The following is a 16083-nucleotide window of genomic DNA, read 5'->3' as shown; positions in this document are numbered from 1 at the left end:
CATTCCATTTTAAACTTCAATAATCACTGTCATAATGTTAATAAGATAACTTGCTGTGGATTTATCATCTACAAAACTTGGTATAGGGGTTAATATCACCAAGATCTTGGATGAATTCATTTGTGAGCAAGATACTATGTATATTGATTTTACCATTACCTTCAGAACAAATTTTTATCAGGATATAGTGAAGTATTTAAATCAACATTATATAAAGCTTCAAAGATATATTTTACCTAGGTTGTGTTCTTACAGTACTATCAGTCTAACTTGGGCCTCTTGTTTATGTAGCTCACTTGGTTTTTGTATTAAAAACAACAGGGTTCCAGAAAACATTTGCAAAGTACATGTCCCTGGGACAAGCGAGTTTTACTTGTCATAATTATACTCATCATTGTACACTTCTCCACCACACTACTTACATGATGCAAGCTTGATACAGAAATGGATAAAAACATGAAAATATCATGTTCTAATACTTGGCGCTTTTGATAAACATATAATAGGAGGTAAGGCTTGTAAATTAAGAAATTGCATTTGCATACATAGCCCTTGATTCTTTATTTTAGTTGCATTCATGTTTGAAATGAAATGTTGCAGTAATCGAGGTGTAATAATTTTCCTTTTCAATGAGCTGTCACATCTAAAAGAGTTGCATATATATGGGAATGGTTAAGAGACAAAGATTGTCAACACTTTAAAAAATTTTGTCTGTCACATTTTGATTATCTTGCCCCAAATTGTATTTTCAAGACTGTGCAGCTTTATTAATACATTGTCATGCCAAAGTAAAGATGCCAGCATATATTTATATAAGTATGTAATTACTTAAAAAAGACTAGAGTCAGTAACTTGCATTTAAAAGAAGTATTCTGTCAGTCTTAGTTTCTTCTGACTTTTGAACTAAATGAACCATTTTGTTAAAACCTTTGTTTTAGAGAGCGCAACACAGATGCCATTAAAAGAAAGGTTGCTTATTGGCCAAATGAATTGGAACATTTTGAGGTCATTACCCTAACTTGATTTAGACCAATCAGCTGTTGTGTCTACATTCTCTGCTGGTCAACATTTTTCTTGTGAAAAATAAGTACATGCTTAAAGAAATCTCTGCTGGTGTCTTCCCATTGGCAAGTCAATGTGTATCAGTGAGGCTTTGGTATTGAAAATAAGGCAATCTTGTGATAGGCCATTGAAAGGGAAACTTTCTCCTCATCAACTAGTCAAATTAGGCATATGTTATTTATAACTGACACATGCCAAATGTAAAGTGATGGTGAACTTAGGTGCTTGTAAAGGGTAGAAAATGCACTCAGATTTAATCTTTTGGTGCAGGTCTGTATCTGCTTGGCCCAGGAACAAGAGTGTAATAATTTTACTCAGTTTGAGAGAGTGAGTGGTTTCCTCGAGATCTGGAAAAGAAGAATAATTTTTTTAACTATGAGATGGATTTCTATTCATGCCTCTTCAGTTAATAAATCAATAATTCTTTTTGTTTCCCTCCCCCCATGCTGTTAGTTTTAGTTCCTTAAAAACTGGATCAAATTTTTAAAAAAAATTGTACAGGTGCAAAAATCTTTAAATACATTTTTTGATATGGTGCCTTTTATGATTCTTTCAGTTCCATTTTGAACAGTTGAAGGCGGTGTTTTATATTCAAGATAAAATGTGTGCAGATGCCATTAAAATGCTCAGTTACAAAGTCACCATGCCAAATGGTTATAAGGTATGTGCATAACACCCTGATAGAAAGGAGAGGTGTGTGTGTGCTTGAACAGTTAAGTTTTATTAATTAGAGTAGATTAAGTATGAAATGCTCAATTCATATAATTACTCAAGGTTGTTCAAGACTTATTTCAGACAGGATGGTTAGAAAGTAACTTCTTAATGGGTGTTGGGGGGGTCAGCTATGAATGGGGCAGTTAAAAAAACCAAAAGAACGATGACTTGCACATAGGGTAAGGAAGAAGTCTGCCCACATTCTGGTAAAAAGATCAAGGTCACTGATTGAAAGTAGAAAATAGTTTCTGCACAAAAATATTAAGTTTTTGTCTAAGTACCCATATAAAGGTTTGAAGATGATTTACAAATTGGGTAAGAAAAAATGCCTGTTAATTGTGTGGTCAATGATCAGTGCCACTGGCTTAAGAAGAAAAATGGTTTTTGCATAATAAGTTTAGCTAAGACCCATAGGGCAGACATACAGTGTGCCATTCACACTACTCTTGTTTCATTTGCTTGTATTTCCTAAATTCCTTGTTGGATTCTCACCATACTTGATATGAATTTGGGAGTCAAAAGATCAAAGATACGGATCACTGACTGAGTTTTTGTTCATAAAAAGTAAGTTTCTGGCCATGTACTTTTATTATAGGTTGTGACTTGCACATGGGGTAAGAAGGAAACAGTTTGATTTTTGAGTCAAATGATTAAAGGTTACAGTCACTGGCTGGTCAAGAAACTGTTCTGCATAAAAAGTTTAGTTTTAGACCATATCTCTTGACCAAAGTATGTGTAGGGCTTTCAGTTTAGAGGCCTATTGATTTTGGAGTCAAAAGGTTAGGGTCAATTAGACTCCAAGAAAAATCTGTTTAATAGAAAACTTTTGTTCTAGATTAAGTTTCTTGACCAAACTTTGTGGATGACATACACTTAGCATAATAAGGAAACATTTAGTTCAAAATTGTTCATTGACCAGAGGTTCAGTTCCTTGAGACCTGTTGGTCAGTAATCTTTAGTCAACCATCCATAACTATTGCCTAAGGCTGGAACATTTACACATAAACAGCTTAGCTTTGTTTATTTCATGTTAAGGTTACAAAATTGGTAAACATATAAAGAAGCATGGATGTGGTTATCATTGACACAGGAACTATATACAACACAGGAATTATACATTTCTACATTTCCACATCCTTGCTTAAGTAGATTGTTTTCATGGTATTTCTTTGTTAATTCTTTTTATAAAGTATCTCTCAATGATTTTCACATTGAATGTGCATCACTAGAAAAAAGCAGTTGATGGGAATTGGTTATAGTGTACATTTCACAACATTACAGATCAGATTAATTTACTGATCATGTTAATAAATATTTTAACTATATTTGTTTAGCTTTAATCAACATGTCTGATAGAAAACCATATGATTAGTAATATTTTATTCTAAAGAAATACCGATTCAAGTTTGTAGGTTTTCTTAGTCATGCTTTTCTTAATCATTGTAGATACTGTATAAACATCCTATGTACATCTTGTTCCATTATTAATTGTTTTTTCATCAAGTACATAAATATGACAGTAGGAAACTATATCACTACAATAGATGTTTTACTGAAACTGGCAGCTATAGACAAGAAAGACATCAACAAACTGGTTGCAAAATTCAACAAAGACATGTCAAACAAACTGGCAGCTATATTCAAACAAAGACATGTTTAACAAACTGAACCCAGGCATAATAAGATAAATGAACTGCAGGACAGTGGAGATATACATTCAAATCAGGTAAAGTGGAGGGCCATCTAGCTGACTAGGTCCTCTCAACAACTGAAGACTGGAAGTTTTCTGTACAAAACCTGCCAGTCAAGAGCCTTCTGTGAAGTAGAAGTTTGGACATGGATGAAAGATTAGCAAATGCAGCTGTTTGAGAAGCTTCGGGGTCACTGGAAAGCTGTGATAGATGGATTTGGGACATTACAGACTGTTTGTACACTAATATAATGGCCTGGCACAGTTGGCTGGGTCAGCATGGATGAAAGATTAGCAGCTATGGCTGTTTCAGAAGCTTTGTGGTTACTGGAAGGCTTTGACAGGTGGTTTTGGGACTGTTTCTAACTTAATATGATGGCTTGAGTCAGCATTGATGGAATGGGCTGCATAGCCAACTGGATTGGTGTGGTCAGCTGGCTTGACTGGTTAGCCCCAGAAAGATGGCAGGATGGCCAGCCAGCTGGATGGCCAGTCTGGGAAGCAAAGTCAGCATAAGACATCATTGATGTTATAGATGAACGATGTTTTACAGCTGAATCCATGTATTTACTGTGTACAAATGGCTGAATGGTTCTGTCAACATCCAGGACTGCAAACATATTGTTGTGGTCAGTTTGTAGGCCAGATGGCTGGATAGGTTGGTCAGCATTCAGAGCAGTAAATAATTCACCATAAGAATGATGTTGGCAGATCAGTCTGAAAAATCATAAAACACTCCCATCTGCCTGGCTTCATACCCTCATTTATGTTTGGGCTGGAAGCTGGACTTGTACCCAGATTTGTATGATGCAACTTCATCATATTCACTTGTGTACATTCTTGTTGACAAAGTTTTATGGCTCTTGATTCAAGATATTTGTTGGCATCCGTCTGCTACATATTCCCTGTATGAAGTAATTTAAAGTGGAATGGGAGGCACTTCTTCATCCCCTGCTAAACTAGATAATAAATCAGAGGGAGGGTGTAAACTTAAAAGATTGGGATCGAGCCCTTTTTTCCTGCACTTGAACTGTCTTCTAAGAATATTAGACCATATATCATCTGCCCACAAAGAGCACACCTTAGAGGTCTTTGGAGATGAACATTTAGTGCAGGCAAGGCAGGATTCGTGATTATCTTCCACCACCTTAAAATGCATGCATTTTTTACATTGAATAGCAGACTATATGAAAATAAAGAGAGCACAACAAACCAGTATAAATACAATGGGAGATAATGGTTATTAAATATAAAGTGAACATATATTTTGTTAGATATCATAAATTAACCATAATCTAAGAATGGAAAAGGAAAACAGTTTACCAATTGATCTGACACAAATTAAATTGTAATCAAAAATATACTGATGATATTAAATCTATCTCATAAATGTATCAGAATAAATTGATAAATGTGTGTGAATAGGCAACCTATGAACAACAACAGCTGTACTAGGGTACTACAAAGCTGCCTTATGGCATTATGTGTTGTTACATGCAAGTTGTATCAAGCCTGCTAATCCCACAGGCTAATCCCACAGCTACTCAAATTGGTCAGTAACAAAATGGTTGGTTGCATTGTTTTTTATACCAAAAAAGGGGCTAATGAATGACTGGAAATTTTAAGAATTTTGATGATGAAATTTAGACATTGTTCCTTGACAGTGTTAGTAGGAAAAAATGGGTACATTCATTTTTGATAGCGTCAGATAAATCACACACAAACACACACACACACACACACAGTTGAAGATATATGGTAATGTAAAAGGTTAAAATGACTTACTGAAAGAAAGAAAAAAGATGGTTTATTCTTAATAGGTTCAGTTCTAGACCAGGTACTTTGACGTAAATTTGTGGAAGGCTTGCAGGTGTAAGTGGAGAAGGTGCCTATTGATTTTAAGTGTCAAACACAGTGCATGAATGTACTGTGCATGCATGGTACTCCTGTTTTGTGTTGTAAATGCATTTTTATCATGAAACAAGATATACGACTTCAGCCTTCTGTTTGTTTTGTTGACTTAACAGCCTCCTCACCTAAAGAAGGAAATTAACAGTAAAAGAAAAGTTAGCTGCTATACATTGTACATATTACATCTCAGCCTGTCACATTTCATTTATATTTTAACACTCCTCTACACAAGAGGTTTGAGCCCAGTATGGCAAGCGGTCTAGGATGCTGATCTTTACATGTCATTAATTCTCACCTCTGTCCACTTGGGTTTGAGTTTTAGCCAAAATGCATATGTGAGAAAAGTCTGCCGGTAGCTTTCAGTGGGTTGTTGGTTCTTTCCAGAGTTTACCAGGGTTCTTCCTTACCAAATATATTGGTTGCAATGTACAGACTATCATGTGCTGAAAAATGGCATTGAACCCACATCAACACCGAAAGTTAATGTCTCTACATGTACTTGACAATGCTCAAACAGCTTTCATATTACTCAAGCTAAAATGAGATGCAATGGCAGCTACATAGAAACGAGTAGAAAATGCACTTAATGTCGGGGGTGTAATTTTTTTTGTATTGCATGCAGCATAGCACCCTTTATTTTTGTATTCATTAATAATTAATGTATGGTAGTCATAAAGATATTAAATGTATTTTACACTAGATGGGAACCCCATGATTCAAGCAGTTGAATAATAAGACAATGAATCTTTCATGAAATTGAAAGACTTTCTGACTGTTTTTGGTTGTTATTTTTACTTTTTGTAGAAACAAGTAGGAAACACAAGAGCAAATGAGCACTGTTCATCGTTTTGTGTAAATGTTGAAAACATGGACACAATGGTCAGTCATGGTCATACCAAAAAGTGGTTTGTGTTACAGTTTTGTTTCACATTGTATTATATACTAAATGAACTCAGGGATTTAGTTAACTGCAGTTAACTATGATTACTGTTACTGGCTAGAGGAACATGCTAAAAGAACTCACAGATTTAGTTAACTGCAGTACATATACAGTACATATACAGTACATATTGTATTTTTGTTTTCAGCTTATTGTTATTGTCAGACATTCATCACCACCTTACATTCCCATGAGCGATGAATATATTGACAAATTAAAGGTAGGTCGTGTACTTGGTCAAAATGTTGTTCTTTTAATGTTTTTGATGGTTTTGACAGCTCTTTCAACACTTTAGCTATATCATGCCAAGGAAATGGGAGCTATGTGCATTTTCTAAAAGACACATCAAGGCAGCAGGCGCAGGCTGGACTTGGTAAGTATTAAACCCCAGACCCTTGAATTATCAGTCCAGTGCTCCACCAACTGAGCTACAGTGGTTCCCTCAAACTGTTGTAAACTGGATCTTTTATAATGATAAATTAGATATATATTCAATGAACAGAAGGTTTCACTAAAGCTCATGACTCCTGTGGTATGTGTGGTCCATTTGTCAACAATTGCTTGTTGTCACTATGGAGGCCATATTTTTGATCCAATTTAAATCAGACTTGGAATAAATGCTTATGTCATTAAGATCTTGGATGAGGTTGATAATTGCTTGTTGCTTCTCTAGACACTTGTCTTGTCTGATTTTGATAAAATTCAGACCTGCCAACTCTTAAAATTTTGCCGTAAGTCTTACGAAAATTACCCTTAAAATACGGACTTACGGCATAAAAGCAAAAACTATGGATAACTGATAGTTGCCAAAAAATCAGGATAATCGGTTCATCCGTGTTTGATATGTATCTGGGTTTCATATTAGGATTAGTGAAATAAGTCAGGGAACCAGACTAATTTCCCAGCAGAACCCCAGATGCTTTAAACTGCACCTATTTGTTCATGCAAAGCATCTGTATGATCAAACTGTTAATTATTTTAAAAAATTAAACGGCATCCAGAAAGTAATGCATGTTTAAGACAAAAGGGGAAAATAAGCTTCCAAAAAAAGTGTTAAAAATTAACACAGAAGAATAAAAAGGAGTATTCAGATTCTTGTGACTAAAAGCTGGAAAGGACACAGTTACGTTTATTGGACATCATGTGCCAATTTGAGTATGTCTCATGGTGGGAGATATGATTGTCATCGTCATGTGAAATGGAAAAAGAATTTCCAAGAATTATGTCAAGTTGAGAGATAGCAACAAGTCATTGAGTTGCATATGCTTCAGAACTAAAGTTTGTGCAACTATACTAGTGGTAAATAAAGTCTACACCTACTTTACAAACTTTTCAGCTGAACATAATATCGTTGCTGCGTCAAACTTTTAATTACATTTTCCAGGTTTACAATAGTAATTATTGATAGTTTGTTACACCATACTGAAAACTGGTCAATCTTAGAGAAAAAAATTAACTGCCTAATAACTGAAACAGACTCATGAGGGTTGGCAGGTCTGAAAATTTGGTAAATAGGTTTACATTAAGATCTTGCCTGATGTGTAATTTATGTGCATAATAACTGTACCATTTTGTTTTTATTTTAAAACAACTTTTATCATACTGTTGTAAAATAGGTACAGTTTATATTATAATGGTTTGGAGATAGTTTGCATAGTGTTATATTCTTACACTACTGCATAAGCTTGCTCAGTGAAATGGTCAATAATTAGCTATGTAAACCAGGTGAGCACTGTCAGGGCCACTTAGGTCCCTTGCTAGCACTAATAAATAGCGGTATCTGACTGCTTTGGTGACATAAATGGTTAAAGCATCTGCCTTGGATATGGGAGGTCACGTGTTTGAGCTCAACTGAGTCATACTAAAGACTTACAAGCAATGATACTGTCATGTGCCTTGCTTGGTGCTCAGCATTAAGAGGTTAGTGTTAGGACTGATCGGCCTGGTGTCAGAATAATGTGTCTGGGTGGGACATGATGCTACATGTCTGCGGCATGATGCCCCAGTGCTAGACATCATTATCAACTCCCACACTGCAGACATTATAGTGATAAGACTAGAACTGTTAATGCTATGTTAAAATTCCCAACACACACAGACACACATATACCTAAATATCTGGGCCACAAAGTGCATTACTAAGGTGCCTGTATTCCCACTAAATAAATTATTATTGATTTTACTTCTTAGAGAAAATTTTATGGCTATAGAGTACACAAAACTTGACAACTTCATTCTTCGGTAAGCCTCTTTTATAAATTGTAAACAGTCCTTTCAGGCTTGAGTTAACTGAAACGTTGAACCCTTTTTTCCAATGTTTAACTCTCAAAGCAATTAACACAACATATTTATTTTGCATTAGTTATTGGGACATGTTGCTTGCTTTATATTTTCAATCTTTTTTGTTTCATTGATCAGTGTGTGTGTGTGTGTGTGTGTGTGTGTGTGTGTGTGTGTGTGTGTGTGTGTACATACACGCATACATTGTAACACCCCGTGTGTTATATATTAAAAAAGAAACAGTTCAGGACTTAAAATGATTTTTATAAATAATAAAGGTGAGATAGAACATGCTTTTCAATCTCACATAGTGACTTTACATAAACACAATGTCTGTCACAACACTATCAGTTTCTAATAATATGGGGCAGACTTGTTTGTCTAAATGCCAAAAGGACAACATTATAATACACCATATTATGGTGAAATTAACTCTATTATTATATTCCTGTGTATATTAACAGCTAAATTTATTAGATTGACTGTAACACATTCTGACATAGTAGCATGATCTCAATGGAAAAAAATAATTTTGTACTAGTGTACTTGAGCAGTGTGGTGGGAGATAGCAACGGCTTTATAAAGAATTACAATATAATTGTAAGGCATTTAAATTCAGTAGCAATCATGCAATAAATCTACTTAAAATTTCTCATAACAATTTAATTCAGTTTTGGGATTTTTAAAGTGCCAAACTTAATATCAGTTATTTAAAAATATATAATAAAAAAATATAATTAAAAATTTATAATTGATAGTTTTAGAATACATGGCCAAAATTCTTTTCTACTTAGATGTTCATACTTTGCCACTCTGACAGCTATCTGCCAGTGCACTGTCTGCACTCATATTTAAAGACTCCTATCCATGTCACATGACCTTAGTTAGCCTAACAATGTTTGTCCTTCTCAGGGCTAGCCATGGCAGTAACCATGTCAACTGTTCAAACTGCATGGAAAAATCCCTCTGAACACAAAATTTAGACAGAATTAAGTTGTCCTCTCAAAGTCCGTTGTGTGCGTTTCTACTTTTAATCTTATTTGTATATTCATAACTATGATTAAACAGAACTGAACAAAATGGACAGGTGAAATTCGATGCAAATCAAGCGAGAGTACAATGTACTGATGATGCACTGAGTCATAATACGGTTAAACATAGTCCCTATCAAATGCATACTATTTTGCACATTAAAGTAAAATAACAAATTCTACATAACCAATAACTTACAATAATGAACAGTAACATTAGTTCTAACTTATTGTTCAACAAAAGTCTGACAAGAGAAATGTGATTCTTCGGCTGGGCACATTGATTCCATCACTATCCTGCATCTCCGCTGTGTCGGTAACAATACTCCACCAGATGGTTGAAGTTACTAACTTATGGACTAACATCATGTTTCTGGCTTTGATATTCCAAAATCATTGGAAGGTAAGATAATTCATTTCCTAAAATATTCATGTGAAATTCCACCACGACAAACACGTGGTCCAACATGAAAATGAATATGGCACAATAACTGCTAACATGCAAACTTCTATCCACTTAATGTTGATGTCCCAGGCTTGTAGAACTGTTGATGTCTTTAGATGAATTCGTTGACGAATTCATTAATACTTTGACAACAGCGTGACATTACGAGGACCAGAGCAAGGTTTTATACTCACATTTAGTATAAAACATATAGTGCACATTTATAAGAGATGCAGATGGCGATCTAAACAATGGTGGGTGGGTGGAATATGTTCAGGAACAGAAGTCGTAATTCATACATGGTAGATGTTTTCAGTGACAGATAAAAATGATATGATCAAATATGCCAAAGCCTTGTAGATCAAACATCATCTAACATCTCAATGTTTAACATCAAAAAATCTTCACACATTAAATGGGCAGTGTTTGTGCATGCAAAACTCTATTAAAATACAATTAAGGTATTGCAACACGGTGAACTACATCATGTTTTTCTGACTTTGTTTCATGTTTTTACATTATCATTATTAGTATTATTATTGGAAAAGGAATGTAGTTTTTAATATTGCCTAGTACTTTGGTATGTTGAGTTAGGTATTGCAATATATATATATATATATATATATATATATATATATATATATATATATATATATATATATATATATGGTGCAGTCTAATGCCAAATTATGCCATTATCACTTATATATGTCAGTTTTAAATCCAGTGAACTGTGTCTGGTATGAGTAAAGATTAGACCAAATGCCACATAACTAAAGAAAGTGTACACTTGCATAAACTTGCTGAGAAAACAACACATCATGTTAAATTGTTGTTCTTGGGATTTAAACTGAAATGGAATTTGTAAGGATATAAATATTGTGAATAATTAAATATAAATTATACATCTTTGAAACTGATGGAATATGGTATGTATATAATTATTGTTTTCTCTTTGACCAAAAACCGCAGTGAAATGGGGACATTTAAAGTGATCTCTCTGTCTCTCTCTCTCTCTCTCTCATATATTATGGAACATTTTATTTGGATCATAAGGTGTTAGACTATAAATGTGACCATGGAATGCCTGTATACATGTGATAGTTGTCCATTGTTGATTATGTTTATTCCAGTACGCACATATGAAAGCAAATTGCAATTAAATATTGTGCTATTATCACATGATGATTTAGTACAATTTGTGTTGTAAATACGTCAATCAAGACTATTGTATCATAAAATGAATAAAGCATATTTGATGAAAGTGGAAATATTTTTTTTGTAGGTTTGCATGAGTAACAGGTATGACCCAGCATCCAAGGCCCTCAACTTGAGTAACCTATATAATGATGCAGGTATGAAACTGGCTTAATAATTTTTATAGTCAGAATAAATTTTGTTTTCAACCATACAATAGGCATTTGATGAAGTATCAAGACGTGAAATTTAAAAAAAAAGTCAAATTATAAGTATAGAAAAAAATATTTTATTTAGACTTTTACATTATATTCTCACATTGAGAAAATAATTACATCAGCATCTTATTTTTAGTTCATAATATTGACAATAAGTCATTCTAAAATAAACTGTAGTTCTTTAAAATGGTACATGGGGATGTAGCCACATTTTACAGTAATCCTCTATCTCTCACATGATATAATTTTGCTGTGTTCTACTTGATATTTACTGGGGGGGAGGGTCATGATTATAAATCTGTTAAGCCAAGGTTTAATGAAAATACATTTGCAGTTCAGATTTCACAACAAATTTTAATAATGTTTTAATGATTTTATCTTTTACTGTAATCCTTTATCTCTCACACAGTATAATTTTGCTATGTTCTACTTGATATTTGTACTGTGGGTGCCATGATCATAAATCCATTAAGCCAAGGTTTAATAAAGAAAAATGTGCAGTTCAGATTTCACAACAAATTTATTTTGTTGTACTTAATTTTACATTTCTTCATAAGGCTTTGTCTTGCTAAAATTGTGTGCAGTTAATATTTTACATGTTTCACACTTAAACCTTTTTGATGGCACTGCATAGCTACTTTTGTGCTGAGGTGTTTTAAAACACTACTGCTTACATACAGTTGTCAAAAACTCAGTATGAGATAGTATGATCTATATTATTTTCTCTCATGCACACATGCTCACCGTCAGATTTTTCCCAGATGATTGCCTAAAAGATGTGTCAGAATACCTTTTTTATAGTTCAGAGTGACAATTTAATTGCTTGTTAATATGCTTGGGAAAAAAATTAGAATGAGCTGTCTGGCCTACTTGAAGATCTCTTTCTAATACTTCCTGGTTTGACACAGTATAATGGGTAGATCCTTATTTTCTGCATTCTTCTTCATTTTATAACATTGATTCTTATCAATTAATAATGACACAAAAGTACACTTTCAATGAAGTCATTGTCCTTTTTCCTGTTTTTGATCACTTTGAATGTATTCTGTACAGTTATTGTAAGAAAATGAAAGTACAAAAGTCCATATTTCATTTTCCTTTTATTTCAAATTCTAGTTAGAAACTGCATTTTACTGGCTTTAATTTTGCTTGCACCAGACCATTTTCAATCTAATAATTTCCACACCAGACCAATTCTTGCCATTGAAACAAATGAGTTTTGCCTTTGTTTCAGGCCTACAAGCAGAAAATTTATACATGGCCTTGAATCGTGAACAAGTAATGTCCAGTGTTATAAAAATCATTGAAGACAATATTCCTGAGGTAAGTCTATGTTTTGGAAAGAACAACATTGTATAATTAAAGGTGTCACTAATCTTGTGGAAAGCTATGTTTGAAAGTAAGCCTGTGCCCAGGATTAGCTTGAATCTACATTGCAAAAAATGTTTAGCACAGAAATAACAACAATTAAAACAGATGTATAATGAGACATTCAGTTAAGAAAAGGATTTTATATTCCGTATTAAAATTTTATGTTGAAAATTAAAACAGCCTAGATTGTGTATATTGAAATGATATGAAGACAGCATTTCATTGTTTTGACTGTGAAAGTGAGACATATAGATAAGTTTCTCCATCAAATACATTCCCAAATCACGTTCATTTTATGGATATAAGCCTAGTACTTAATGAATCCAGCCCTACTAAAAGGCAAATATTAGTCTTTTCCCATCACTCTCATGTAGAGAAACAACAATAACTCTGGCTATTATTTCCCCTTGCCACCACCAGGTATTGCCAGTTTTAAGCTTCACTGCCATGTTGATACACACACGAAATTACCGCCTGATATCCAAGATGATATTCTATGTTTTTATCAGCAACTTCTGCCAAATTTGGAAGTATTGTATTCATTAATTATTACTACACAGGTGGTATACATTACTTTTATATTTTCTCCACTATTTTCAATGAATTTGCCATTTATGTACTTAGTCTTTTAGACTCACTATACACAAATGGTGACCATACTGTTATTTTACATGTGTTATTCACTTTGCATGACAGTGGCTGATGTCAATGGTCTCTCTGGAGAAGCCCCAAGTGGAAACGACTATGTACCGATGCCTGTACAAAAATGTGGGTGCCCACCTGATGCCGAACTTCCCTATGTTCATTGGAACATGAGAACAAGGGGATCAGACCTACCACATCAACCTTCTAGAAATGGAAGTTATTATGAACACCTTAAAATTCTGGAAGGATCACCTCTCAGGAAAAACAACCCTCATTGTGTCAGAAATTGGTATTGGTGACCAAAATCCTCAAACAAAGGGACACCAAATCACCTGATCAGTGTATTCTGATTTGGCAGTTTCTTCATTGGCGTGAAGAACACAACATCAGTGTACAAAAATCCAATATATTCCTGTCAGACACGCTATCCAGGATCAAGTTAATCACACAGAATGGTCTCTCCACTGTTAGTCTTTTCTTCAGATTTGCGGACTGGGAGATTGGGGACACCCAAGGATAGACCTGTTTGCAACAAGGTGGAACCACAAGTTGCACACCTTCATCTTGTCATTTCCAGACCCAGAAGCATGAACCGTGGACACAATGTCAATAAGCTTGGAAGGGTTATGGGCCTTTGCCTACCCTCCTTCAGTCTTGGCACAGAAAATAATCCATAAAGTATGAGTCAGAATTACAAAATGATTCTGATAGCTAGCCCCTCTCAGATGGGACAAGTCTTGGGTCGCAGATCTATTAGATCTAGCCATAGATCTACCCATGAAGATTCCGGTCAGGTAAAATCTTCTCAAGCAACTATGGGTTGCAAGTGTTCCACCCCTGCCTTGAATATCTTATTCTTCACACAAACCTCTTGTCCAGACAAACCTTGTGGAACAAACAATCCAAACCTTCTATTGGAGAGAATCTCATGAGCAAGGAGGCCATCCACATTGAAGGCTTTTGAGGCAAAATGGCAGGTGTTTAAGGAATGGTGCCAAATCAATAGCATCATCCCAGTGAGTGATTCAATTGCCTGATTGGCCAAACTTCTTTCTCTGGCTTTTCAGGGAGAAAAAGTTGTCTGTAATTACTATCAAAGGCTACCGCTCAATGATCTTGGACACTTTCAGACATCATGGCAGACACAGTTTCAGTCATGATAAAGACAATTGGATTGGTTAACCAATTTTGATTTGCAGCAACCAAAATCACTAACCCTATTTCCCAAATAAATTAGTTCTGGGTGCTAACAATCTTCAGTTCATATCTGATGGCATGGTGGTCTTCTTGACACAGCCAAGAATAGGTTACTATCAATTGGCAATCAAAGAATTGTCTTACACTTTCTCCTCCATAGATGAGCAGTGGCCATGTAAGACCCTGTCCTAGCTCTCAAACTCTACTTGAAATGCACTGAGGCAAGTTTTGGCACATGCCAATCACCCTTTCTTCCACTGAAAGCTTGAAAGCAGGATGTCACCCCTCAAGCCCTGTCATTACGACTGATTTATAACACTCAGTGTACTTTGAAATGTTACAAGATCAGAGTAATCTCATGAAGATTTCAGCTCATGAGATTAGAGCAATCTTGCATTTGAACATATTGTTTCAATCTGAGACATAATAGGAGCAGTTAGCTGGCATGCAGAATCAACCTTCTCAAGTTTTTATCTAAGAGATTTAACTTCACAGAGGCAAACTTTGAACCTGGTGGGTCCTTTCTCAGCATTCCAGATGACCACCAGACCCAGTTAATAGTCAACACAGCCTATTAGCTTCACTGGATTTGCCATTTAAAATTTGTTGATAAGAAGGTTTCAATACTTCTGAACTGCATAGACATCACAGGCTGTGTTGCTAATCAGTTAGGAGAAAGGGTTATAGTTCATTTGGGGAATCCAGCAATATTTTCCTAAAAGGATATCTGAGATACAGGTCAGATGCTCAACATTCCCTCCTATTACCTATTCTCCTAATGTTTAATGTGATTTGGAAACATTTTTGAAGAAGAAAGCAAATTTTTAAGTAAATTATCTTTCTCTGAAAATACTTTCCCACTCATATTACTTAAAAACCCATCCAAACTCTCCGCCATGCAAGCATCCATGTTCATTATTGCTCAGGGGGCATGAGCCAGTTTTTATGTACAAATTTAATGCCGCAATCAGTGACCTTATATAAAAAAAAAATCTTAAAAAATCAAATACACAAGTGAGATCAAAAAGGTCCATATTTTTAGATACCTATATTAAAACAAATCATAAGAATATTATCCACTTGACCAGAGAAGTCAATGGCAGTTCATAGAAGAATTTTATGCATCCCAGCCCCAAATTTCTACTGGTAACTTTCATGTCCGAAGGTCATTTTTGACACCATGTGATGCTCATAGTACAAACACAAGCCCTTTTCCTAGATGACAATTCTGCAAAATTGTGTGTACTAAACAGACTGATGCAATTGAAAATAGTTGTCATCCAAGCTGTTTTTGAGATATTCTACTTGCCCCAAACCCATGTGTTTACTGTTATGGGAGGCTAGCTCTTCTTCCTAGCCAACTATTGGTATTTCACTATCAA

General features: G+C 34.8%; 1 protein-coding gene across 1 annotated transcript in view; it reads left to right on the top strand.

The window, feature by feature from the left end:
- Positions 1-16083, top strand: part of LOC149805395 (nuclear RNA export factor 1-like) — a 122425-nt gene that overhangs the window by 41688 nt on the left and 64654 nt on the right. The window contains exons 7-10 of the mRNA XM_089949921.1: positions 1619-1723; positions 6466-6537; positions 11359-11428; positions 12723-12811. Coding sequence (XP_089806047.1) covers positions 1619-1723; positions 6466-6537; positions 11359-11428; positions 12723-12811 — 336 coding nt within the window. The remainder of the gene's footprint in view (positions 1-1618; positions 1724-6465; positions 6538-11358; positions 11429-12722; positions 12812-16083) is intronic.

This window comes from Sinohyriopsis cumingii, chromosome 2, assembly GCF_028554795.1.
Source record: "Sinohyriopsis cumingii isolate HCF-2022 chromosome 2, ASM2855479v2, whole genome shotgun sequence".
NCBI lineage: Eukaryota > Metazoa > Mollusca > Bivalvia > Unionida > Unionidae > Sinohyriopsis > Sinohyriopsis cumingii.
The sequence above is the reverse complement of the archived record's forward strand: the minus strand, read 5'-3'. Positions and strand labels throughout refer to the sequence as shown.